At 42.1% G+C, this 26,072-nt stretch overlaps 1 protein-coding gene across 1 annotated transcript in view; it reads right to left on the reverse strand.

Moving 5' to 3' along the window:
* Positions 1-6,667: 6,667 nt before the first annotated feature.
* Positions 6,668-26,072, reverse strand: part of LOC120540322 (transketolase-like) — a 32,246-nt gene continuing 12,841 nt past the window's right edge. The window contains exons 2-14 of the mRNA XM_039770980.1: positions 25,369-25,486; positions 20,075-20,188; positions 19,554-19,651; positions 14,015-14,206; positions 13,049-13,170; positions 12,756-12,952; positions 12,501-12,665; positions 8,860-9,016; positions 8,514-8,644; positions 8,103-8,186; positions 7,922-8,015; positions 7,126-7,248; positions 6,668-6,934 (exon numbers count right to left, since the gene is read on the reverse strand). Of these exons, the coding sequence (XP_039626914.1) occupies positions 6,747-6,934; positions 7,126-7,248; positions 7,922-8,015; positions 8,103-8,186; positions 8,514-8,644; positions 8,860-9,016; positions 12,501-12,665; positions 12,756-12,952; positions 13,049-13,170; positions 14,015-14,206; positions 19,554-19,651; positions 20,075-20,188; positions 25,369-25,486 (1,783 nt within the window). The 3' untranslated portion in view covers positions 6,668-6,746. The remainder of the gene's footprint in view (positions 6,935-7,125; positions 7,249-7,921; positions 8,016-8,102; positions 8,187-8,513; positions 8,645-8,859; positions 9,017-12,500; positions 12,666-12,755; positions 12,953-13,048; positions 13,171-14,014; positions 14,207-19,553; positions 19,652-20,074; positions 20,189-25,368; positions 25,487-26,072) is intronic.

Raw genomic sequence — 26,072 nt, forward strand, 5'->3', positions numbered from 1 at the left:
AAAGATACTATTTGTCTAAGGCACTGTATAAAAGAAATCAGAATTATGTTTAGTGCATAGGAATTCTAAATCATCTCATAATCAATTAATTATAAATCACTCATCTGTATAGTAATTGCTCACGGGGAGCTTGAGTGTTTCCCATCAACAGAAAAAGAAATCAACCCTGGATGGGACACCAGGGTACTGTGGATCAAAGACAGCAGTGGAGTCAGATATATGAACATAAAATATCCAAAGTGTCTCCTGTTCCTGAGCTGTAATGTGATTGTTTTTGTAACTGTCACTCACCCCAGTCAGTTCCGGCACAGTTCCTACCCACATGTTGTACAAGGATTGCATATATACTCTATATTGGATGTTAACTATAATTTTTATTCATCCATCCATCCATTATCCAACCTGCTATATCCTAACTACAGGGTCACGGGGGTCTGCTGGAGCCATCCATCCATCCATCCATTTTCTAACCCGCTGAATCCAAATACAGGGTCACGGGGGTCTGCTGGAGCCAATCCCAGCCAATACAGGGTGCAAGGCAGGAAACAAACCCTGGGCAGGGCGCCAGCCCACTGCAGGCTTTTTATTTATTTTTTATTATATTGTATTTTCATCAACTGTTCTGAGGCGATACTGTATGTATTTTATTGCACTGAGTACAAATGACAATTGACTTGTCACAGAATAGTCCCAAAGTAGCACTTCAGTTGACCCATTTGCTGCTTTCTCTTATTATTGAATCACTAATATATTCTGTAAATGAATTTCCGCATTGTTATAATTTTTTGTGAATTAGTAGAGCGACTGTGGCTTTAATATGTAAAAGCTGCTCATTTGGGAGCATGGACCCTCAAAACTGATGTGTAAGAGTGACTATGAGAATGCACCCTACCATGGTCTACCATCCTGTCCAGAGTTGGCAACTGCCTTTCATCCAGTGCTGCCTGGATAGGCACCAGCCCGCCTCAAGCTTGAGCTGAAATAGTAAGATTAGAAAATGGATGGATGGATTGTATGACGGGAGTTTGTCAATTCAAAGCCACTCCAAGTGCTGTGAAGTCTTTGCCCAAGGTCCTCGCATCACTTGTATCATGTCACACAGGAATAGGGTTTGTCATTCGCAATGTGAAGGAATACTCCAGCCAAAAGTGATATTTTTATACGTTACTTACCCGATGTGGTTTGTAATGATGGCTGACAAAAATTTTTTATCTCATATTATTATGCAGGATTATTTAGCGCTAACTGGTGAAACTGTAAAGGTGAGTTGATGTTCTGCGTGTAGGACCACAAGTACTGTATGATGATGATGATGATGATGTTTTCACTTATTTTTCTATACCTCTTGGTCTTTAGTTTTACAAGTTCATCAGTGGACACTTTTTGATGCTATCCCATGAAGCACGTTAGCCAATGAATTGGCTGGACTCCTGACCAATGAATGGGGGGTTGGGGTGGGCAGGTCTTCAATTCAAGTCTATTTTTGTTTACAAAAGCATTTCCTGAAAAATGGTTTATTTAAAAATCTTTTTGTAAAAATACATGTGTGTGGGATGTTGTAAGCATATAACTGGATGACTTGACATATGAATTATACAACATGAGAACGTGAGAATTTTTCATGGATGTTTCCTTTGTTGTTTGCTGCTGTCTAGTAATGGTCACTACAAACCCCTGTTACATCAGCAACTGTCTTTTCTAAGTTTAGTACAGCAATGTAAATAATATCTCTAAGTGTTGTTTTGTTTGTTTGTGGCATTTTCTAGCCCTGTGGTGGGTTAGTTGTGTTTCTAATATGGTTTGTGTGTGTCTACTAGCTTGTGGTGCAGTGCCAGTTCTTGATGTCTGCTGTTTGCCATCTGATTGTGTCTGTGCCGCCAGTTTATAGACGCTCCTTGTGGAAGTATCTGCATGTACTGTCTGTAATGTTAGTATCCTTAAGAATATACAGGGTGTCCCAAAAGTCACTGTACACTTTTAATAAATTCCTAAAAATTACACAAGAAACTGAGTTTATTAATCTTTCTAGCATCAACAAAGCAGTTTTACTTGTAAGGCTTGCCATCACATTCCAACGCCTTGAAGACTAGTTGCATACCTCCACATGAGCACCTCCATTTTCGTCCACCTTCGGACGCAAGCCTCTCCAACGTTTTGCAGCACCTCTTCCCCGATCTCGCTGCAGGCCGTGCGGATTCTTTCCTCAAGCTGTGACAGGTTATGGGGCTTAGTGGCATACACCTTGCTTTTAATATAGCCCCACAAAAAAAAGGCACAAGGTGTAAGATCAGGGGAGCGCGGAGCCCATTCGAGGGGACACCTTCAACCGATCCGTCAGTCAGGAAACTTGATGTTCAGGAAATCTCTGACTAACCTGGCAAAGTGAGGAGGGGCGCCATGGTTAAGGGAATGATACGCTTACAAAAACTGCAAAGCCTAAATTGTCATATGCTGATGGCTTAAGTCTCTCTTAATGATATCTGGAACGAAATAGAAAAAAGGAAGTGTATAGTGACTTTTGGGACACCCTGTATTTTCTGTAGTTTATCGTGTTTAGAACTTGTTCTCGTATGACTAGCATAAACCCTTCTCTCCCACCAATCATATCACGATGGTTTAGTCATCTATTTGACCTAATCTTATGCACACAAGGCTGATCAGGAGGATTTCTTCCATGCCATGTTTTCTAGGTCCATGTTTGTGTTTTAAGTGTGGTCCTCTCTGATGTTATATGTGGTATGGAAGTGAAGTGGGGTGTAGTGTTGATGTATGCTGTTTTGTGTGGAAGAATTTTCTTAAATTGTTAATCTGTGTTGTTTTAATTAATCGATATGACTCCTTACTCCCTCAGCACGTGGAAGGATGAGTCCTTTTATGGCTTCTTTGGGGTAGTGTGTAGCGTTTGTGTTTTTCTTTGGAGCTGTTGTAGGTCTGGTTGTGACCAAAGTATAACTGTCATGGAATAGATGAGCATTGATATGGCGTATGTATTGATGGCTGTAATTATGTAGTGTGCATGTAGGTGTGTTTTGAGTATCTGTGAAAGAAAGTAGTCTATTTTGTTTGTATTGTGTAAGTTTGTCCTGCTGATATAGTCCACCCTCTGATTCAGTCACGACTGTATGCCCACCTTCTCTAAGGATTCCCTTCTCTACATAAATTGATCGACATTTTTCCAGTCTAAACTCCTTGTGTAAGTCTTATGAATACATTTCGATTATTTCTAGTAACTGTTGTAATCGATTGTTCCTGCATATATCTTTATGTCATCCACGTAGGATAGATGAGAAAGGGTGTATTGTTAGTGTTTTTTTAGATTTGCGTCCATATTGTGTGTTGTTTAATCTGTTTGGTAGTGGGCTGAGACTGAGACAGAACCATCGAGTCCCCCGGAAGATGCCTTGTCTTATTTGTGTTGGGTTTGTGTGCATCGATGTGTTGTTGATACGTTCATGTAGTGTTTCCCAGTGCCCCCGTAGTGTTTGTAAGCAGTGTATGAGGACGGGGTGTATCTTGTGTAAGTGTAATATTTGTACAAGCCATGAGTGAGGGACACACTCAAATGATTTTTTGTAGCCATTGAATCCTGTGTGCGAGTTTCTCTATTTTTTTGTATGGCTGCTGGAGTGTCAATTAAGAGTTGTGTTGCCTTTGGCAGCCTTTTTGTTATTCATTATCTGTGATGTGTATGTATATTTTGGTTGTTATGCATGCAGTAAGTATTTTGTGGAGCCCTACCAGACAAGTGATTGGTCTGTAGTTTCTGAGATATGTGGCGTCTTTTGACTTGGGTTTCATGTGGATTGTGTATAAAGTACATCAGTTTGTCTGCAAGTACCAAGTGTAGAGTGGCGAACCACTTAAACCAGAAATTGTGAACTTCATCCAGGCCCGGTGCCTTCCAGTTTCATTTTTCCTGTTAAGGAAATTTGCTTGAAATTATTATCATTGTATATCTAGCAAATGCCATTACCCGGGGTGACTAACAGGATCAGTGAGTCAGCAGCTCATTTTCAGTTTAAACTCTCATACCTGACCCATTAGGCCCTACTGACTGCCTATATGACAAATTTGTGTTTGGTGTTTAATGCCTTCTTCTATGATTTTGCTTACTGTGAAGGGTGCTACATAAACTAGACATTGAGTGATTGTTACTCACCTCCACGTCACAGCAGGAGGAACTGCAGTCACAAAGGACTAGCTAAAATCTTGTAAAATGTCTTCTGATAGTCCACTTTGTAAAATAGAGCCTGGTTTGAAGCTGGTCTCCACCATAGCAGTGAACATTGGATTCTTCTTCAGCTGTGTGTTAACGTTACACTTCCATGTGGTTCTGTTTGTCCATGATTTCCTCTTACTTCAGTCTTTCTTTTATTTCCAGGTACTCGGCAAAGAGAGCTCCACTGTAAAGACGGTATGTGTCTAAATGGTAGAAAAGGATGATGCAAGGCCTCAACATGAATGAGTTTTGGTAACTGAGACACAACCCAAGTCCATTACATTTCTCAGGGATTTACAGAAGTTAAGTGTCCATTTTTGGTGACATGGTTGATATGCTATGCTAATAAATAACTTACTGTACCTCTTCTAGACTCTGAGAAGAAAGATGAACTTAAGGTGACTGGGAAAATTGTTAGGAAAAGTGGTAAGTTTACAAAGTGGGTTGTTGTGACACAAGTGCTTTGGATTATGTGGTACCAGAGTAAGGTGACAAAAGTGGGGTAGATGTCAGATTTGGTAACAGTGTCCAAAAAAAAGGTAGGCGCTGAGGTACCAGTGTAAAAGTATGCCAGTGCAGCTGTGATGGCAGTGTTAATAGCAGTAATGCAGTGTGCTACATTATGAGATGACATAGTAACAAGTTTTCTGGAAACTGAAGTTGCCATATCCAGGTGGCATTGAATGCTGATGTTTTACGACTGATAGAGAAAGACTAAGTTGTTAAGTGATCTCCTGTCTTTCAGAGGAGTTCTTCCACCTTCTCATCACCTTCCTTGCCTTTGGATTTGGCTTTGTTGTCTTCCATTTGTATCAAGGTAAGCTTTTTGATTCTGAATGGAGGCATTATGTGCTGATTGTGCCCGAGTGGAATACAGGGAATGTTGAACCGCTGGTAAGAGGCCATACACCTTTGAAATTGCTTTTAAACAGCCAAAAGTTCACAGAAAGGATGTGGTACTTCTAGGGGCCTCACAAACTTATTAATAGGCGACATTGTTAATTTCAGGCTTGATCCTTTCTATTGGAGTTGCTCTGGTCACATTTGCGTTTCTAGAAATCACTGCCATCTATTTCCCTCTCGGTGAGTGTTAATGTTATTTATTTTTTGGAAAAGGCATCATCTGTTCATACAAGTACAAGTAGGCACTGTAAACAACTACCAGCCAGCTCACCATCCTAGATCTACGAGGTGAGGCACAAAAATTTTTATTGATGAATTACAGCATTCTAAACATTGTCACCTTCTGTATGAACTTTTGTCATGTGAAGTTCTTCGTACAAAATGCGTCTCACTGATTCCCTGTCAATACAAGCTGGCTCTGAGATAGCTCGAACACCTAGGCGGAGACCATTTGGAACAATCTGATTCACAGTTTTGATGTTTTCATCCATCCGAGACGAGAGTGGGCGACCTGGGTGTTGAACATCTTCCACATTTTCTTCTCCCTCCTTGAAACGTTTGTGCCACTGAAAAACTTGTGTGCGAGACAAACTGTTATCACCATACACTGTTTTTATCATTTCATAAGTTTCTGTGGCCATTTTGTTCAATTTTGTGAGAAATTTGATGTTGATTCGCTGTTTGATTTTTTCACCGGACATTACAGCGGTTAACTCAAGTAGCGATTGTTGTGCGAAGACTGACCGGGCTATTCACAGGATATACCGAGCCGGTCGGCTGTTTGAGAGGGTGTGTAGGAGGGGATATAATTCTATGCTTCACATCCAGCCAACCTCCAGATGGTTTTCCAGAAAAGCCCCAAGCCCAGTCCGATTATTTTTGTGTCTCACCTCGTTCTGCAATCAGAGGCCGACAACTGATGGTGTTCTTGTCTGGCAGTCACATCCACTGCAATGTTGTTCACCTTATTTTAATTTTTTTACACAGTTCGAAGAGTCCTAAATGTTTTCTACTATTTCATTAAAATGATTCCTGAAACAAGTTCATGGGTGCCTTCCATCTGGAGACGCTGAGAGTTTCTGAGAGTAACATGTCTTGCAGTGTGGCACACCAACCACTTACAAGGCCCTGGTGACAAACACATGAAGGATAATGTCTCCAATGTCTTCTGAGTCCTTCCTTCCTTCGGTCCCTCTAGAAAGGCATGGTTTTTTTTTTTCTGTCAGAGCATAGAAATCCAAATAAAAAAGTCTGATTAAAATTAAATTTGTTGTATTTTGGGTCTATCCCTGTTTGTTCTTCATCCTAAGCAGGGTTGCCAGTGCTGATGCCAGCCTATCCCTAATATAAGATCTATGAGGGCAGCAGCACAGACAAGTGGTGCCAGGCTGTATTGAAGAACGACAGATAAAGTAATTGGAGCTCAGATAACATCTTGTGCACACTGCACATTACATTAGCTTACTGTGAACTACCTGCCATGTGGTATAGTGATCCTCTCCAACTCTCCTGTGGCCCTGACAGTAGGCATACACTTCCACTCTGTTCCTTATTGATGGCAGCAACGCCTTTATTAAAAAAAACCCAACAACTTACAGGTACATCAGTGCTACCCCCCCAATGGTTAAATGGTATTCTCAGTGATGCTTATCACTTTTTTCACTTTGTTGACAATGGCTTCCTTGTCTATCTGAAACATCTTCAGCAGCTCTGCAGGCTTGCCACTCCGGGGGACGCCAGACACCGCCATAAGGTGCACCGTAATGCCAGACTCCTTTGCCACTGCAGACAACACTGCCTCCCCAAGTCCACCTGTAAGAATAGGAGAGACACTGTGAGGCTGGCAGACTTGCTAGTGTACCAGGGCTGTGTCTTAAGGTTCATTGTGAGATATCTCTTACCTGGCGATCAGACAGTCCACTCATAGGCCAACTAGACCACTAGTCCCTGAGTTAAAGAAAGTCCCCAACCCTATCTTTCTATGTAATAGCCCCATCACACACCTTCATAGTAATGGTCCTCAACGGTAATGATGCGCCCCTTGGTCGCCTTGGCGCTCTCGATGATTTTGTCTGCATCCAAAGGCTTAATAGTAAATGGGTCAATTACACGGATGAAAATATTTTCTGCAAGGAAAGACGAAAAGTATATTACACCAGCAGGGATCACTCTGCCATGTCACTACCACCAGGTCTAAACTGTTCATGATCAAATCCAGCAGGAGTTTCCAGTCACCCTTTCATGACACCCAATCCAAAGCCCCTCTACACTCTTGTTAAAGCTGTCCCAGGGTTAGTCGTAACATTGAAGCCGAGCAGCTTCCTTCTCAGACTTGCCCACTCATCCATTCCCCAGTGTTTACCATGAGACTCTTTCAGTTTCTTGTCTTTTTTCCTGTTCTCCCATCAATAGTACTGGCTTAACTGGCACTCACGTAATCAACCAGTGAAATACCCATCACATTCTCTCTAGTAATTTAGTAATAGTAATTTGTGAATTTCCCCTTGGGATTAATAAAGTATCTATCTATCTATCTATCTATCTATCTATCTATCTATCTATCTATCTATCTATCTATCTATCTATCTATCTATCTATCTATCAATCATATAGTGCCTATCTATCTATCTATCTATCTATCTATCTATCTATCTATCTATCTATCTATCTATCTATCTATCTATCTATCTATCTATCTATCTATCTATCTATCTAGTAAACATTTTAATCTGCAGGATTCCAACAGTAGAACTCTTAGAATAAGTAGGAAACTAAAATCTAGTCAGCTGATGGTCCTACCTGTTGCAAGCTGTTCTGCAGCGGCATTTGCCTCATGCAGGGTTACTCCGGCCCCAATCACAGTAACTTGGTCATTCTTGTTCTGCTTCACCACCTGGAAGGAAGAGTAAGAACTGACTGAGTCTGACAGGTTTTGCCTAAGCACCACTATGGACAGTTGGCCCGAGTTGTATACACCAACCTTGGCATGTCCAATCTGGAACTCCTCACTGTTTTTGTAAATGATGGCATTGTCAGGGCGACTCGTCCTTATGAAGCAAATGCCCTGTGAGGGAGGAAGCAGAACATTGAACACTCAATTCTATTTTGAGTGCTTTAGTGAGGCTACTGGGGAACACCTAAAGGAAATGAATAACATTATGTGATTGAATAAACTATGAAGCAAGCACCTATATGACACTATTTATTTAGTAGCAATAAGTCTGTTTTTTTTTTATAAAAGTTTAGATGCAAAAGTGCTGCTATATAAATAACTTCTGTTTGTTCCATTTAAATATTACATGGAAAAAAACCTGAGGATTTAGAGCTTCAGAATGGAGGCAGACAGTTCTCTGTCTCCCTCTAGTGTCACTAATGTTTAATGCATACATACCTTTGTGTTGGCAGCCAGCTCCACAGCCTTCTCAGTTGACACTCCATCGCTAGGGTAGAAAACAGTGGCTGTGGGGATGGCACGGAAAATTGCCAAGTCCTCAAGAGCCATCTGTGATGGGCCATCCTCACCTAGAAAAATCACTTGGGGTTAATATAGTTCACAAAAAGGCAGGTCGCCCTTAAATACTACAATGTAACAGTAATAAAGCCACAACCCATTATTACATCACCACCTGAGCTGAGACATGCACTGAAGTAGCAAGATTTACACCAATATGTTAGACTTTGGGGTTTAAAGGATGGTTGTTTTGTGTGGACAATTCAAAGTCCTGTCAAATACTAACCAATGGAGACACCACAGTGGGAGCCCACCAAGTTAATGTTGCTCTCAGAGATCGCTGCCATGCGGATCTGGTCATATGCTCGGGTGAAGAAGGCAGCAAATGTGCTGGCAAAGGCCACTGTACGGTCCCTTGTGGCACAGCCCACAGCAATGCTCACCTGGCAAAACAAAAATAGTCCATAAATCATAAGTGTAAGCAAAGGGGCCCAGTTGTCATGAAATTAAACTGCAGCCTTTTGCTAGCTTTCATTTTATTTTTACTCATTCTTGCTTATTTTTTGACATTTGGTTGCAATGTTAAGATGATGTTATCAACATACCATTCTGGATTCTGGTTGTCATTGCCCCTCATTTGATTATTCAAACTTTGTTTGTAAAGCAAAGAGGTTTTGACTACGTTTTGTTATTAACTTAAAGCTCATTTTTTTTTGTTTCCAATTTTATAAGACATACATGAGTTGTTCCTATTTTCCTTAGATAACTCTTCTACCTCAACAAATTTACTTAAATATAATAAAACAATGTTGCTTCAAATGTGGCAACAGCCATTTGCACGCAGCATTGCACTGGGGAACAAGGTAGTTGCCAAGGCAGCAGGTTGTGTCAAGACGCAGAGTATAATCAGGATACAGCTTCCATCTCTAGAGGACATTTATAACACACGCTGCCTCAGGAAAGCCACCAGCATCTGCATGGATTCCACTCACCAATGTCACAGTCTATTTGACCTTCTCCCATCCGGCAAAGGCTTCAGAGCCTTTCCTGCACATACATCGAGGCTCAGAAACAGTTTCACCCCAAGAGCTATAAAGACACTCAATTAGTCCATCAAGTGCATAATTACAATTATCTCACTATAAACTTGCACTACCACTGTAACATCGCATAAGCTGAACCATTTACACTATCTGCACTATATGTACATGTATATTGTACTTATGCTTTCATATTATATATTTTTCATTTATTATTTGTGGACTATGGCCGGCCATTCATCCCAGCCAGTACCCCCCACGCTGCTAGATGGAGCCCTTCCGGCAGCATGGAGGTGCCCCGAATTCCAGCAGGGCATCATGGATATTGGAGTTTTCCTTCACAGCCCTGCTGGATACCATGGGGGCCACAAGGGGACACTGCAGGGAGGCTTACAGACTTATAGTTGCCCTATAACCCGGAAGTACGTCCTGGTCACAGGGACAGAGGAAATGACGTACTTCCGGGATGAAAAGAAGAACTTTTGATCTGACCCAGAAGTGCTAGGAAATCACATGGACTGAGGGTTCAGAAGCACTTCCAGGTCAAGGACTATAAAGGACTCTGGGAAATCCCAGACAAACGAGCTGAGCTGGGTGGCAGGGTGGCAACACATTTGGGAGAGTGGAAGATTATTGGGTATTGTGTTTATTTATATGAGTATTGTGGAGAGGAGGGTGCTTTGTGCACATTATTATTATAATAAATTCATAATTTGGACTTTTATCTTGTGTCTGATGTATTGTCTGAGGGTTCAAGGGAGCGATAGCGCCCCCTATCTGTCACATATGATGATTATTATTTTATAGGAAAATTACTTTATAGAGGAGTTGCATATTGAATCTCATTGTACTATACAATAACAATAAAGGAATTCAACTCAATTCAATAGAAGAAAGAGCGTATTTACAGATGATGATGACTGGCTTCTAAGTCGATTTGCATTTCTAAGAGCTGTGGGCTGTTAGAATACTAACATGTATACTTGGTATCATTTTTATGAAGAAATGCATTAAAGTATGTACAGTATATTACATTTTACAGATAAATTATTAACTTCGTTTAAATAATGTATACTCTTAATAATGGCAGCACAGTGGGTTTCGCTGCTGCCTCGCAGTTAGACCCTGCGTGGAGTTTGCATGTTCTCCCCGTGTCTGCGTGGGTTTCCCCCGTGTATTCCGGTTTCCTCCCACAGTCCAAAGACATGCAGGTTAGGTGCATTGGCGATCCTAAATTGTCCCTAGTGTGTGTTTGGTGTGTGTGTGTGTGTGTGCCCTGCGGTGGGATGGCGCCCTGCCTGGGGTTTGCTTCCTGCCTTGCGCCCTGTGTTGGCTGGGATTGGCTCCAGCGGACCACCGTGACCCTGTGTTAGGATATAGCGGATTGGATAATGGATGGATAATGTTAATAATTAAACATGTGGGGGCACAGTGACGTCATGGTAGCGATGAGCTGGCACCCCGTCCAGGGATTGTTCCTGCCACGCGTTCTGTGCTTGCTGGGACTGGCACAACTCTGGATGGTTAGAATAATTAAACATATATAATGAAGATTTTTCAATGTTCCTTAAAAGTTTCGAAGAATCTGCATTCTAAGCCTACAACTGTTTTTTTACCTTTATTACAGACACTTATTGAGTGGCGATTGGTTATGTGGAAAAAGAAAACCAAAGGACAGGAACTGAGAATCGGTACATTTGACAGGCATAGTACTGCTGCAATAAATTATTCCATCCAGGGTCACACGCATCCCAGCAGGCATCTTGCGGGAGGCTGGAACAATCTCTGGACGGGGCACCAGCTCATCACTACTGCTGTGCGACTGTGCCCCCAAATGTTTTAATAAATGTTTTAATGCATTTCATCATGAAAATGGTATCATGTATATATCTTAGTACTCTAAAATGTTCAGAGAGCTGTAATATAATGAATGTAATGTATTCTGTATAGTGAACACTGCCTGTGCACTCCTGTCAGTGTAAGAAAAAGCTACTTTAACAAGCTTGTAGCGATTAACAACTAGGTTGGGGAACACATAGAATACGAAGCATTCTAGTGCTACATTAGTTAGGATGGTAAATTAAACATCGATTTTAAGATGAAGTTTACAAAGTTCTACTCTAATGACAAAATAAACTACGAGATTAGTATGGAAATTTCGATATTAAAGTCACCATTTCAACTTTAACCTGGACACAGACCTTTTTTTTCTTCACTCTGTCCATATTTTTTTTTTTCTTCTCTGTGGCCCTAATACGCTCCCTATGACACTCAGGCACTTACCTTTTCATGTTGACATCTGACCACTTTTTTATTTTGAGCACTGTGCGACTTTCTAAACTTAAACTTGTGAGTGCCACTCTATCAATTTCTGTTTGTTGCTCATATGACTGCTTAAGCCATCAAACAGAACGTTTTTCCTTGCCTCCACTTCACTGAGCATAACCACATTTCACTTTTGCTGCAATTTTTCTTTTTTATACATGGTTTTGCCATTGCCTTTAACAAAACACTGAACAGAAGGGTCTATTTAGTTTGATTTGCATATTCAAATAGGTGTAATTCTGGGAGGAGTCAGGGTGGGGCTATAGGCACATGCCTGTGCGTTAAAATTCACATTGATTGGGATTTATAAAGGATGAGTTTGTGGAACTTTTCTTATGCACAGTTTTATGCATCAGAATTTTTTATTGTGTATGCACATTTCTTTTTTACCTGTATGCCATGTTTTAGTGTACATTCTACACACAACATTATATATAAAGGACACTGGTGCTTCCTTGCAAAAAAAAAATCTTAATGACTCAGTTTTTCGGTCAATAAAATTACAAGGATGCCCCCTAGTATCTCTATGTGAGGGAACAAAGATAGCAAATGTGTTATTTACCATATTCTGCTCCGCAATGTAGCACTCCACAAAGCGGTTAGGATGCTCATTCTTGAACATTTCTGAGAAGGTTGAGTTTTTGGTGTCTCCATCCATGGCTATCACTCTGTTATTGGCATGACCCAGCTTCTTCAGAGCAATCCCGTAGGCTTTACGAGTAGCCACCTATATAAAGAAAAGAGGAAGCTTGTGTGGACTAAGAAGTGTTGTTAATTAGTCAGGCGTGATCCCATGGACCAAGACTTTGAGGAATACCTTTTCTCCTAATTTGTAATTGGAAGGACTGGGCATCTTGATATTTTTAATATTGACCGCTGGTGCATCCTCCTCCGGTGCAAGAGGACAAAGCTTCTTGTTGGTATTATGGATCTGTTTTTCCAAATCCTTAGTGATGCTGTCAGCCATCTCTTTGGGAAGGGGCTTGCCATGCCAGCTAAGTTTATCTTCGGCACCTGTAAAATGGCTCAGTTATTAGACTGCTGAAACAGCAACCTGGAAGAGAGTTAAGCATCTTAGAGCTTCCCAACCCATGTGTTCAGATTCAGTACCTGAGATGCCCTTTCCTTTGAACGTCTTAGCAATGATGACTGTAGGCTGCTGCTGTGCTTCACTGAAGGCCTTACAGAGCTTCTCTAGGCTGTGACCATCTTCTACGACAATGGCATTCCAACTGGTGAGAAAAGCACAAGCAGTATTAGGGCAGGAAAGGTCTTACCAGTTGCCAGTTTAAAAACCACATGCTAATCTTACAGAATTTGAATCAACTGGGAAGCACAGAGAGGTGGTAGGTAAGACTCTGGCTCTCTGTGCTTCACATGGACACATCAATTATGGTAGTTTGTCTAACAGCGTAAACTACACTGATGCTCTGTACGACTTTGGAATAAATGTCTTTAACCCGACATAATCCCAGTATAATCTGTGCATTTTCAGAGTTGGATATGAGGTATGAAGCTAGCAAAAATTCCACTAATGATGTGAGCAATTTCAGAATAAATGGCTCCAAACAGTAAATGTTCCAGTTTGAACATCCACTACTTGCACGATCTGCTGTCCAGCTCTCACTTGCATTGGTTTAAAATGCCCTGGGCACAGTGTGCACCATCAAAGGTACTAAACACAAAGTGTGACTGACTGGATGATCTGAGTGATTTAGCTTAGTGGCTGCTGAGTTCCAAGATGCTGTTGCCACCTCATGAAGCGTGATGCTTCTGGTAACATAGTGACATACATCCTTTTCGTTCTGTGCCACACTCCCCACTATTACTCCTTTGCTTTTATCTACAGTTTGGATCAGTCCCAGGTGCCCTCCCTGCAGCCTTTACAGGGCCGCCAGTTTTTTTTTATGTTCCTAGAGCCCATAAGCATAATTGTCTACTTTCTTCACCATTATGCACATTTGCATTAAAGGGCTGCCATCTACTAAGTGCACCCTGTAATACGTGCTAAACATCCAAATGAGACCTGGTGATCTATACATACTTATGACACACTGGCGTGCACTCTACACTCACCCAAAGGCTTCACAACGTTTTTTGTATTTGTCCATCTGATGCTGCAAGGGAGTTGGGTCACTCTGACCAAGGCGATTGATGTCAAAGATGGCCACTAGGTTGTCCAGTTTGTAATGGGAAGCAAAAGCCATGGCCTCCCATACAGAGCCCTCTGACAGCTCGCCATCACCCAGCAGACAGTAAACACGGTAGCTGAAACAAAGACACATTACAAATTGAATCAAGGGATGGGTCCTGCATGCATCTGACTGTGTGAAGGAATCCCAGGAGAACATTTAGAAGACAGGAACAAATGGACACTCAGAGCAAGCCGAGAACACCTGCCCACAGCCATGATAGTCTCTGTCTTGAAAGCTGTCAGTTCAGACTCCAGCAGAGGCTCTCGGCACACATCACTTTATAGGTAAGGCATGGACTCCCATGCAGGTCGCACATCTGTACAGTTTAAACACTGATGGCCTGTAACATCTCTGAACTGTCGCCTTCCTCCCACTTACCCTCCTTCTAATGAGGTCCTAGCCCAAGTCCAATGTTACCCAGTTCCTGTGAGCCCCTTTGTGAGGCCCCATGTCTCTGAGATGAGCCTGGGGCACTCAGTGAATCCCTCTCCTCTCTGCTTGGTAAGGCATTTTGACTTTGTCAGCACTTCTGCTGTTTGCAGCCAGAAGCTCAGGTTTAAATCAAGATGAGCACTCCACTTGTCAGCTAAGCTGACCCGACAGGTTTCCAGTCCACTTCACATGTTTCTATTAACATGAGAAGATTGGCCAGGACAACGAGTATTAGTGCATGCATGCCAGTGCAACAGCTCAATGACACCAGCTTCGTGAGAAAGAACGAACGATGCAGACCACACCCTGAGCCAAGCGTTCGAAATAAAATGAGTGGGCTATCTGTGAGTTTTTACACTGTCTGAGAAGAATGTGGCATACAAGGTGCTACATGGAACAAACCTCTCTGTAACTGAAATGTCATCCGGAGGACATATGCATTGCACAACAGCAATCCACAGCCTTAAGTTTATCCATCATGTGCTGTCCCAAAATGGCACTGAGATACAAGCACTTCCAGAAGAATGTAAAAGGCTCTCAGCAGTAGTAGCCCTGTGCCCAAAAGATGCTTGGTATTGCTGACACAGAGGACGACCAGTCGGAAGTGATACATGGTGCCTTAGAAATGTTTTTTTTTTTTTCATTTCAAACAGTAAAATGTACCCGTGAGGGAAACCAGACCCACACTGACAAATGCCATCTTTTATGAACATGGTGTATGCAGTCGATTCTGTGCATACCACATGTCACTTCCCGTTGGAAATGGACCAAGACAAGCCCCCGAGGAATTTCCATGAAAAGCCCTGCTGCACCCCTCAGAAGAAAAGAAGGAGAAACTCACAGCCATCAGTCCTAGCTAGACCCATCTAGTCTGCTCAGTGCATGCACAACTTGTGCAATGAGTGGGCCCAGCAGGTAGCCCTACCCTCAGTGCCCATCAAGGATTGATGTAATTACTGTGAAAGGCACTAGATAGCAAAGAGACTGAAATAAGTAAAAGTAAAACGTCACTATAGAGAAAGATAGCAGACATTAAATGCACCATATAACAATGAGATCAGCATTATTATGCTACAAAGGCACTAGAGAGAAAGGAAACTTACATTATTAAAGTACGAAGGTACTATATAGAAAGGAGACTTGCATAACTAAACTAAAATGTTCTATACATAAACAAGACTAACATTATTAAAGTACAAATGTACTAAGTAAAAATGAAACAGACATTATTGAAGTACAAGGACACCAAAATATAGGAGACTGGCATAACTGACCTAAAATGCACTGTACAGAAAGAAGACTTACATTATTAAAGTGCTAAGGCACTATATATAGTACAGATACTAACATCATTGAGATACAAAGGTACTATAAAGAGAAGAGGCTGACATTATTACGCACAAATACTCCACATACAAGGAAGATCAATACTGCTAAGCTACAAAGGCACAGCATAAAAATGAAACAGAAATTATTAAAATACAAATGCACTATACAGTAAGGAGACTGACATATCTAAACTAAAAGGCAAAATAGAGAAAGTAAGCTGACATTATTCAAGTACAAGTGCCAGGGAGGGAATGACATGAGTACAGTATTCCTTTAAGTTTCTGAATCTCTGAGATCATGAAGTAGGAGTTAACATGTCTGACATCCTGCAGGGCTCTCTGCTCTTTTTAAATGATTGACATGACAGGTAAAATGTAAACCACAAGTTAATAACATTTACAGATTGCTGTAAATGGAGTGAATTCACAGATACTTTAGGGGTTGCAAAATCTCTACACGGGCCCACATTTGGGCAATGATGTGTGTCAAATTAACGTCAATACTAACAAATATAAAGATTTATACAAAAAATAAAATAATGATTACATTATTGGGCAGCACGGTATCACACTGATTAGTGACGCTGCCACACAGATACAATACCCTGGGCTGAAGTCTGATGCCCAGTCACTGTCTGTGTGGAGTTTCAAGTTCTCTCTGGGTCTGTGCAGGTCTCCCTCAGGATACTCCAGATTTCTTCCGCAGCATCAAACACAAGTGTTAGTTTAACTACTGCTTCCAAAATTCACCCAGTGTGTGTGAGTGTAAGTAGGCCCTGCGGTGGACCGGCACCCTCTCCAGTGGTCAGATTCATAAAACTTGTGTGCTCACAAAAAGCGGCCCAAAACGTGTGTATGCAACTTTCCATGCAGAAGTCGGGATTTCTAAAAGAAACCTGATGGGTGAACATACATATATTTTCAGCTACTATGACCCAACCATGCAGAGGATCTTGTGAAAACTAGAAAATGATTACACTCTTGACTAAGTAGAGAAATGCAGCCAAATAGGCTAAATGATGACTCAAACACCTAATACTTCACGTCACTGAGCTGTTATTATAATGTGCATTGGCATGATAAACATATTAAATAAACATCAGTCTATATTTCCCTTTCAAGAGGGTCAATGCTGGGTATTTGCACTGAACAACTTTATTGTTTTTTCTTCAGTCTGTATCTGCCACTTATTGTCACTTTTAAGGGAACTGACTGACGAGGTGCTACATTTAGTGGATAGATAGATAGATAGATAGATAGATAGATAGATAGATAGATAGATAGATAGATAGATAGATAGATAGATAGAACTTTATTTGTAGACACTATATATAAAAATAAAGACTAACAGGCTATATTAGTGGTAGTCAGGTAAAAAATAAACACAAATATGGCATAAGTAATGGCACCATGCAGATCCATCGTCCTGGGATTGAATGCCCCACCCAGGCTTTGCCCATTTGCATTTTACAAAGTCTCAGCTGTTGTCTGCATGGGTGTTGTTCCTACCTCTCCAAACGTTAGCTGGAAACCCTAAATTGTCCCCGGGTCAGTGTCACTATGGGTGGGTGTGTGAGTGGGCCATGTGACCCACATGTGCTGTCCAGGACCAGATCTTGCCTTGCCCCAAGTGCTATTAGGATAGGGTCCGGTCCCAGTGATAATAAATTAGATCAAGCAGGTTTGTTTCAGTTGAATTAAATGAATTACCAGAACTATAATTCCATTTTATTCCAAGTCGCCATTCCTTGCCGCAGGCTGAAATGCCACCGTGCAACACAAACATCCTGTTCCAAAAAAGACTCTTGTCATCTGAAGGTAAAACTATTTATTCTGATCTGTAGTGATCATACATGCCAAGTATAAAACTGGACACTCTTAAGATGGCGTTAAGGTGGTTTCCAATAATGTCTCAATGTAATTGTCACATCTTAAAAGCAACTCAGAGGCTTGCTATCATATTGGGCGAGTAAGTCAGCATGCAGATATAAAAGGTGAATCCTCCAGCATGAGCTGTACGTTTTCTTAAGCTCTGCTTTGATTTCAGAAAGGTTTCACTATAGTATACAATTTGGGGCAAAACTATTGTGGCGCAGGGCTACTCTGCTCTCACAGAGAAATGTATCCCCAAGCCAGCTCAATGTAATGGCTAGCTAGTAATAAAAAGCCCATTTGCTCTCCTGGACCCCATCCCTATCTAAATGGCTGACCAATACTGCTTTGGACAAAGTTCACAGGACTTTCCTGTATCACAGCATAAGCTAGTCAGTCAGTCAATAACACAACGTCCAGCTACCTTTCTGGCCCCAAAACAAGTTAATCGACTGACCACCAGCACTAACATAGTAGATCTCCCTGCTACAACTTTGCCATCTGGCCTAACCAGTAACACAAATATGCTCTCCCTGCTGGTCTCCAGTACATTCAATTTTACAGACCAGTAAGACAAAGTTCACTTACTCTCCCTGCTCTCCACCTCATGGTGACTGGCCAATTATACTGGCACTGAAAAAAGTCCACCTCTTCATTGGAACACGATATTTGACTAACCATTCCTTTACTGAACAAAGTCCACTTCCTCTTCCTGCCTCACAATACAAGCTAATCGAATGATCAATAATATAAAGTCCATCTACTGCTCTAAGCCCACCTCAGAATAACCGACTGACCACTACTGTATCACAAATAGAGTTTCTCTATTGTGCAAACCATTTTAGTGACCATTTCTTTACAGGGTAACGTCCATCTCCTCTGCCTGCTCCATGCCACAAACTAACCAGCTGACTAATGACACAAATGCCACCTGGTCACACCTTAAGCTAATTGGCTGACATGTAACACAATGTCCACCTTATCTCTCATCACTGAAGCTAATCGGCTCTCCCGACAGTCACAATCCCCTTACAGTGGGCTTCCAGATCAAAATGAGATGTCCACTGGCACCCAGTGATCTTGAAGATAAAAGCCTTGCAAAGCTTCATTAAGCTCTACAAGTGCTGCTTGAGCCGACAGATGGGCACAGAGCCAGGCAAGGCAACAGAGGTCCCAGACACCCCTGCAACTGAATGATTGTTGTGGCGTGCAGTAAGTATGCCACACTGTTATTTTGCATGTCACAGTAAGCAAAGATCCCGACCCCATGAGACACACTTTAGACATCTCAGAAAAAAACAAGTTGCCGAGTAATCTCGGAGGGTGGAGGTCACTGGTGGATTTCCAGTATGGAGTACAGAAACTGAAAAGGAAATATCACTGAGGGGACAAGTTCACAGGTCATTGGTGGACATATGAAAAATTATTAACAGTCAACAATAAGATTTGTCTGCATAATGGATCAGTTTTGATATTTTTGGACATATCATGACATAGAGGGCTGCATTGCACTACTAAGCATACTTGGAGGAAATTCTATTAGAATCCCAGTTTTGGGAGACAGAATGAAGTTAAGCGAAAGACTAAACTGAGTAGGTAGAATGAAAGAAAGAGGCCACTAGTTCCTAGCGAGGCGGGTCACCCAGGTGTCATTTTTGGAGAAGTGGAGAACAGCTCCCTGCACAGATGGGTACAGCACCTGCTTTCATTGTCACAGTGCATGATTTTCTGAGCGCACAGCTCAGTGCCACACCTGTTAGCTCAGCATATCCTTGGCAGCTTACTCACCTGGCCTTGTCAAAGTACTTCCCGGTGTAGGCCATGCCACAAGCCGCTCCCAAGCCCTGACCCAAGGAGCCAGTGGCAACATCGACAAACTCCTGCCTCTGCAAACAAACACATTTCGATTAAAAGTGCTCACAGAGACCATTGCTTTGTCTCAGACAACAGATATGTGCTAACATTGAAGTGCCACTGAAGACCAACCATCTAGCTGCTAAAGTCAAAGTTAAAGGAATAATCCGCATCAAAAATAACATTTTTTATATGTTAATTTCTCCATGTAGTTTTTTTATGGTTGCTGAAAAACATTTGTAATCTCATGGTTTAATGCAGAATGGAGAGAAAAACGTTTGACATAATAGAAGCCATGCAGTGGGTTGGCACCCTGCCCGGGATTGGTTCCTGCCTTGTGCCCTGTGTTGGCTGGGATTGGCTCCAGCAGACCCCCGTGACCCCAAACTGCAGTCCATTCCCTTAAATCAGCACATTCTGCAGCACTCAGACATGTCACTTCCAAATATACTTACAGGAACAGGGTGACCTTCAAGAATTGAGTCAAGCTTTCTCAAATTCAGCAGATCACTCTCCTTCAGGAATCCAGCTTCGGCCCAAACAGCATACAAGATGGGTGCAGCGTGGCCCTGCAACAGAAACACCAAGGGCATATCAGCAAAGCCAGTACGAAAGTGGAATAGTCATTGAGCAGAGCAAGAGGCAAGTATAAGCGGACCGAGGGACATACTGGGAAAAAAGTCACAGATTAACCCCCACCCATCTGCTCTCATTTTTGCCTCTGGATGTAAGTGACTGTGACTCAGTTAGGAATTTCTGTCACCCAGCATCAGGGATTCACTAGATGGCAAAGTTAAATTGGATGAGCTCTGAGAAGCGGAGTCAATACTGAAACTGACTATGGAAAACTTTCACAGTGTATGGCAGGGAGTCACTGGAAAGCAGGCAATAACCCTGACCTGAATTAGCATGCTTACATCATGTCTGTGTAGAAATGTTCCTGCTGCTGCTGACATTCAGGATTTATTCCAACGAGGTCTGTGTTATTCACAGGCTTGTATACAGATGCTGGCCCTTCTGTGCCCTTGACCTACTGAGCTTATCAACTAAAAGCGAATCTCCCTTATGGCTACAGATAATGAAAGTCTTACTCTGTGTAAGCTCCCAGTAGACAGAAGCAGGGTTATCGGCCATGAAGTCAACTTTATAGAATGGAAGGCTCAAAGGGTGGCTCATTTAATGAAGCAACTGTTCCCCAGTGTCCGCAGCTGAATGGGTGGGGCTCAGCCCTTAGCCCCTCCTTTTGCCGGCATTTTGCCCCAGTTCCTCCTCTCAGTTAATTATGTTGCAGTCACTTGATGGGAAGGGCACTGTAATTAAAGGCAGAACCTAACTAGAGGTCTCTACTGTAATATTTCAGAAGGTCTCTGGTCTAATGCTCCCAAAGTTTATGGTTTAAAACATTTTTCTTCTTTTTTACTCTTACTTGCTGCTCACATTTCTGAGATTTTGTCCTAGCACCGTTAAATACTTTTGCCTGTGAGTTTTTGCTTTGCTTTGCTTTCCGCTGTAAGAATTGTGTAAGATGTGAGAAAAAGAACTAATGTCAGTCAATCAGTTAATTAAACATCAGTTTTGCCTTTGGCAATGCCAGTAATTAATTAATAATTTGGAATGTCTCACTGTGACGATGTGGGTTCTGGCTCCACGCTCCCATGGCTGTTTGGGAACCCTTGAACCCAACACCGTCGATAATGAAACCGAGTGAGCTAGTCAGTGAAGGCAATAATTGAGCATCTGAGCAAGGGGATGGTTAAAAGTGAAACAGTGCTTTTATTAAAAGAAACAATCAAAACAAAAACAGTGTTCTAATAAATAGTGCAGTCCAAAAGTTCTTCATTAAATAATCCATAAAATGAAAATGTAGAAGTTAAAATCAATAAGAAAAACAATCCTTTAAAACGAGGTTAAAATCTTCTTTAGGAAGCAGTTCTTAAAACAACAAGTTCGGTGCTTTTCAGGTAGCGTCTCACCTGCTTATCCTGTTAGGGCTTAGCAGCAGGCAAGACGTTCTCTGCAGCTGCCCTCCTCTAACACCCACACGCGAGACTGGAGACCTCCCGATCCCTGGCTTCGGTCTGGCACTCATCCCAGTCCCCGAGACTTGATGTCCACCAATGACCAGGACGCACACATTGGGGACTCCACCACCAAGCCTCCCGACTTCCGCTGCCTTTCCGTGGCCTTCTGCGGCTCGTCGCTTTCCTCTAGGCACTCCCGCTACCTGGTCACTCAGCGGGAGCAATATCAACTCAAACATCTGGGTGTTGGCCTAACACCCAGCTTCCTTACAGCTGCCCTCGATCGTGCGCTCACCACACGCACGCACCGCCTGTCCGTCTCTCTTGCACTGCATGCTTCCTCACTCACTCCCTACAACCTCCGTCTTTTTTCTCTTCCTTTCTTTTTTCCTCCTCTCGTTCTTTTTTTTTTTCCCTTCAACCACTTGCGCTTCTTTTTTATAACGTGAGGGGCCATCACAGCTGTAGCATTAGCCACGGGAGCAATCACGAATGTGGGCAGTTCCTCACCTGTGCACACGGTGAGAAACGCCCACATCGACGACTGCCCGCTGCTCGCACAACATCGCCCCTCACGAAGCCGCCTCGGGTGCGGTGATTATTTAAAAATGGCCTTTGCTCAGTGAGCTGTGGACCCATAACACCACACTCACACTTTATCTTCCTTATCTTTCTCTGTAAAGAGGATCCCCAAGCGTTAGACTCATATCAAGGTAACTGAAGCACACTTATTTTAAGAAGCAGAATCATCAAATTTATTGATAAGCACAAGGATTATAGAAATATGATAACTGCATATATATATATTTCATAGAAGACAGAACACAGTCAAACATATAACACAGAAGAGACTAGAATTCTAATTTATCTTGGCAGAGATATAAACACATTTACAATACCAAGGCTTTAAGGGGGATGTCCAATGATGTGTATAGTTGTGTGCTGCTGCTACCAGGTTCAAATGGAGGACTCTTCTTTTGTTGCAGTGCACTTTTGGTTTTTGCTACATGGTCCTTTATCCATGAGGTGATGCTGCCTTCCTCAGCTTGCTGTTGGGCATTTTGCTGTGTCCCGTCCAACTTCATTGGGAAAAGTGTTACTTTTTCTGGCACAGGAGTGCAGGTACTGAAGTTCCCCTCTTGATGTAATAATGGCTGCTTCTCAGTCTTCTCAGGCTGGGCTCGGTCACTGACACAGTGATTGGCTTTGCAGAATGGATCTTACAGTTCGTTCAGGGCATCCTGCTTCAAGGCTCAATGGAGATGAGGTTCCAGTCCAATACGGGTTTGCAAGCTTTTTGTTCCACCAAGAGTGAATTAGTTTTTTCTCACCCAAAGAGAGTGGCTTGTCAAGCATTTAGCTTCCCCAAAGAGGCAGAAGCATGGGAAGATCATCCATCAGGACATTCTAGATGTACACCCATGGCACAGTGATGGCAAGGGCCCTTTTTACCAAATCCATACCCCAATACTCCCCTCCACCCAATGAATTAATGCCCTGTAAATGTGTGTAAAATCACCAAGGCTCAATGAAACAATCAAGTGTGCGTGTGCGGAAATCAGCAAGAGGGAACCCACCCCTTTGCTTGATAAAATGATGCAGTCTCCTCACGGGTGTTTGCACACTGCGTTGTTAAAAGTATGTTCACTCTGGAATGCAGGTGGGGATGCAGTTGGATTTCTGCATCCCTATTAGAGCTGCTATCTTAATAGGCCTGCAGTACCACTAAAAGCCTAGCAAAATGGGCAATGTCCACTTGGTCCTATATCTCCTGCCTTGGTTTTTGATTACTGTTAATAAATTGTAAACTTAAATAATAAAACAATGTTTACTTTCCACTTTGCCATACCTGCTTTTTTCTCAGTTTGCGCTGAACTGCACATCCAGCAAGATACAGTATGTTCAGCTAGCCTAGTTGTGGACACAGAGTGCCCAAGTATTATTGTGGGCACTAAAAAACAGGTGATGACTGATGAGTGAGAATTCTTAGTCTATATGCAAGCTAGGCTCTGAACATCACACGAGCCAAAACAAAAATGTGTAACTAGAACTCAAAGGGCAAGGCAAAATCAAAAGTCAGATCTGGCATGGGTCATAACCAGAGCACAAAATCCTCCCACCATGGCCTACTTGGAATAACGCTAAATATTACTATGACGGTCAAGTGCTTTTGCATCCACTGAGGGATAACACATATTGTAACTTCCATTATGTCATCTTTGTGATGGCTGAGGTCATGTGACCTTCAAAATGGCCTCACAAAAATAAAGAAAACTAATATTTTAATAAATATCAACGTTTAAAGGAATACGCCACTCAATAATTCTGTTTTTTTTTTTATAAGTAATTTACCCCATGTACTTTGTAGTGGAAAAATTTTTAATCTTATGTTTTTATAACATATTAGAGAGAAAGAAGTTTATCACAAAGCAAAACTCAATGGTGACGAGTGCTGAACAACAGCAAGTAATATGAAAAACGTCCATGGACAAAATGTACTCATCTTGCATAATTAACATATCAGTTATCCAGGTGTATTCTCAAAATGTGCAAATGGAACGCTTTCTTTGCTAAATTACTGTTAAATAACTACTTCCACAATAATCAGTGCATACATAAACAGGAGATCCAAAGGACTCAAAGAAAGGGCGTTTTAAATTGAAGACAGAACTCTTGACTAATGAATGATGGGAAGAGGCAGGTCTTCAAGTCTGAAGTCAGTCCCATGAGGCTTTGCTTTTCCTGTTTTTGTATGCACAGATAATTCCAGAAGTAGCTACTTAACAATATTTTAGCAAAAAAAGCATTCACGTTGTATGTTTTAAGCAAAGGGCTGGATGTGAATTTCCCCTTGGGATTAATAAAGTATCTATCTATCCATTTTCTAACCCGCTGAATCCAAATACAGGGTCACGGAGGTCTGCTGGAGCCAATCCCAGCCAACACAGGGCACAAGGCAGGAACCAATCCTGGGCAGGGTGCCAACCTACCGCAGGACACACACAAACACACCCACACACCAAGCACACACTAGGGCCAATTTGGAATCGCCAATCCACCTAACCTGCATGTCTTTGGATTGTGGGAGGAAACCGGAGCGCCCGGAGGAAACCCACGCAGACACGGGGAGAACATGCAAACTCCACGCAGGGAGGCGAACCCGGGTCTCCTAACTGCGAGGCAGCAGCGCTACCACGGTGACTGCGCCACCGTGCCGCCCATCTATCTATCTATCTATCTATCTATCTATCTAAATAGACATGTGGATTATGTAACACAAGGTCCCCATGGACATTTTTCACATCATTTGCCATTGTACAGCACCGGCCACTATTGAGCTCTGTTATGGCATAAACTCCTTTTTCTACATTCTGTATGAAAATATGAGATCAGAATTTCTTCTCAGCCACCACTACAAACTACAAGGGTATAAGTAACATATAAAAAATATTTTTTAGGTGAAATATTCATTTAAATGTAAAACATGAAAGTAATGGAAGAAATGGATTTCTCATGTGTCAAAATGCCAGGGCAGAGAAAAATAAATGTATGACTTGCACTCACTAATACTACACAGCCATGCTCAGAGGTGTGGTGCGTTACAATGCAGAAAGTCAATGTTGGAGTTCTGTGTTGCATGATCTCCGAATCTGTGGGCAAATTTGGTCAGCGTTCACCTGACATCTGGCAGTGAAGCAGGGTTAATTAATGGCTTTGCTGTGCCTTACCTTAGACAGCACAAAGCGGTCATTACAGGGGTGCCGGGGATCCAGAGCCTTATACTTCATGGTGTGGAAGAAAAGTACAGACATGATCTCTGCCGCACTGCAGCATGAAGTTGGGTGACTGTGAGGAAAGAGGCAAAAAAAAAAAAATGCATTAGAGTTGCAAGCAGTAATCTCATCACCCACCTCACTTTAGCCAGGGAACTGCATGTCTGCTAAAACAGACTGAAGTAAATACTATTAGTAGTAGTAGGTGTAGTATTGTCACTTGTACGGGGTACAGTAAAATTCTTACTTGTATGTCTGACCAACAGGCAATACCCTTTGGCACCATGAACAGCAAGAATGTAATCTTGTCTACCAGTGCCAACTGTGGACTGTCCTACTGCAGCCTCTTGGGCATTTTCAAACTGTGACTTCAAACAACCAAAAAGATCTCCACGCTACACATATCCCTTCTTCAGTCAGCTATCTGTGCTGATATAGTACACTAGGACCCCAACATATCCTTGAGGACCCAGCTCTTATAGAAACACAAGACTAGGAGCCAAACCCATGCACCCTAAGGACTGAAATACACTCTCCTAAAATGTCTGTGTTACCCCCTCCACAGTTATGTTATTTAAGCCCGGCATGCAATGAAGGAGTCCCCACTCAGAGGGATCTTTGGACCCTGTGATTTTATTTTTGGACTTCTCAGGACTAAA

Source organism: Polypterus senegalus, chromosome 12 (genome assembly GCF_016835505.1).
Source record: "Polypterus senegalus isolate Bchr_013 chromosome 12, ASM1683550v1, whole genome shotgun sequence".
Taxonomy (NCBI): Eukaryota; Metazoa; Chordata; class Cladistia; order Polypteriformes; family Polypteridae; genus Polypterus; species Polypterus senegalus.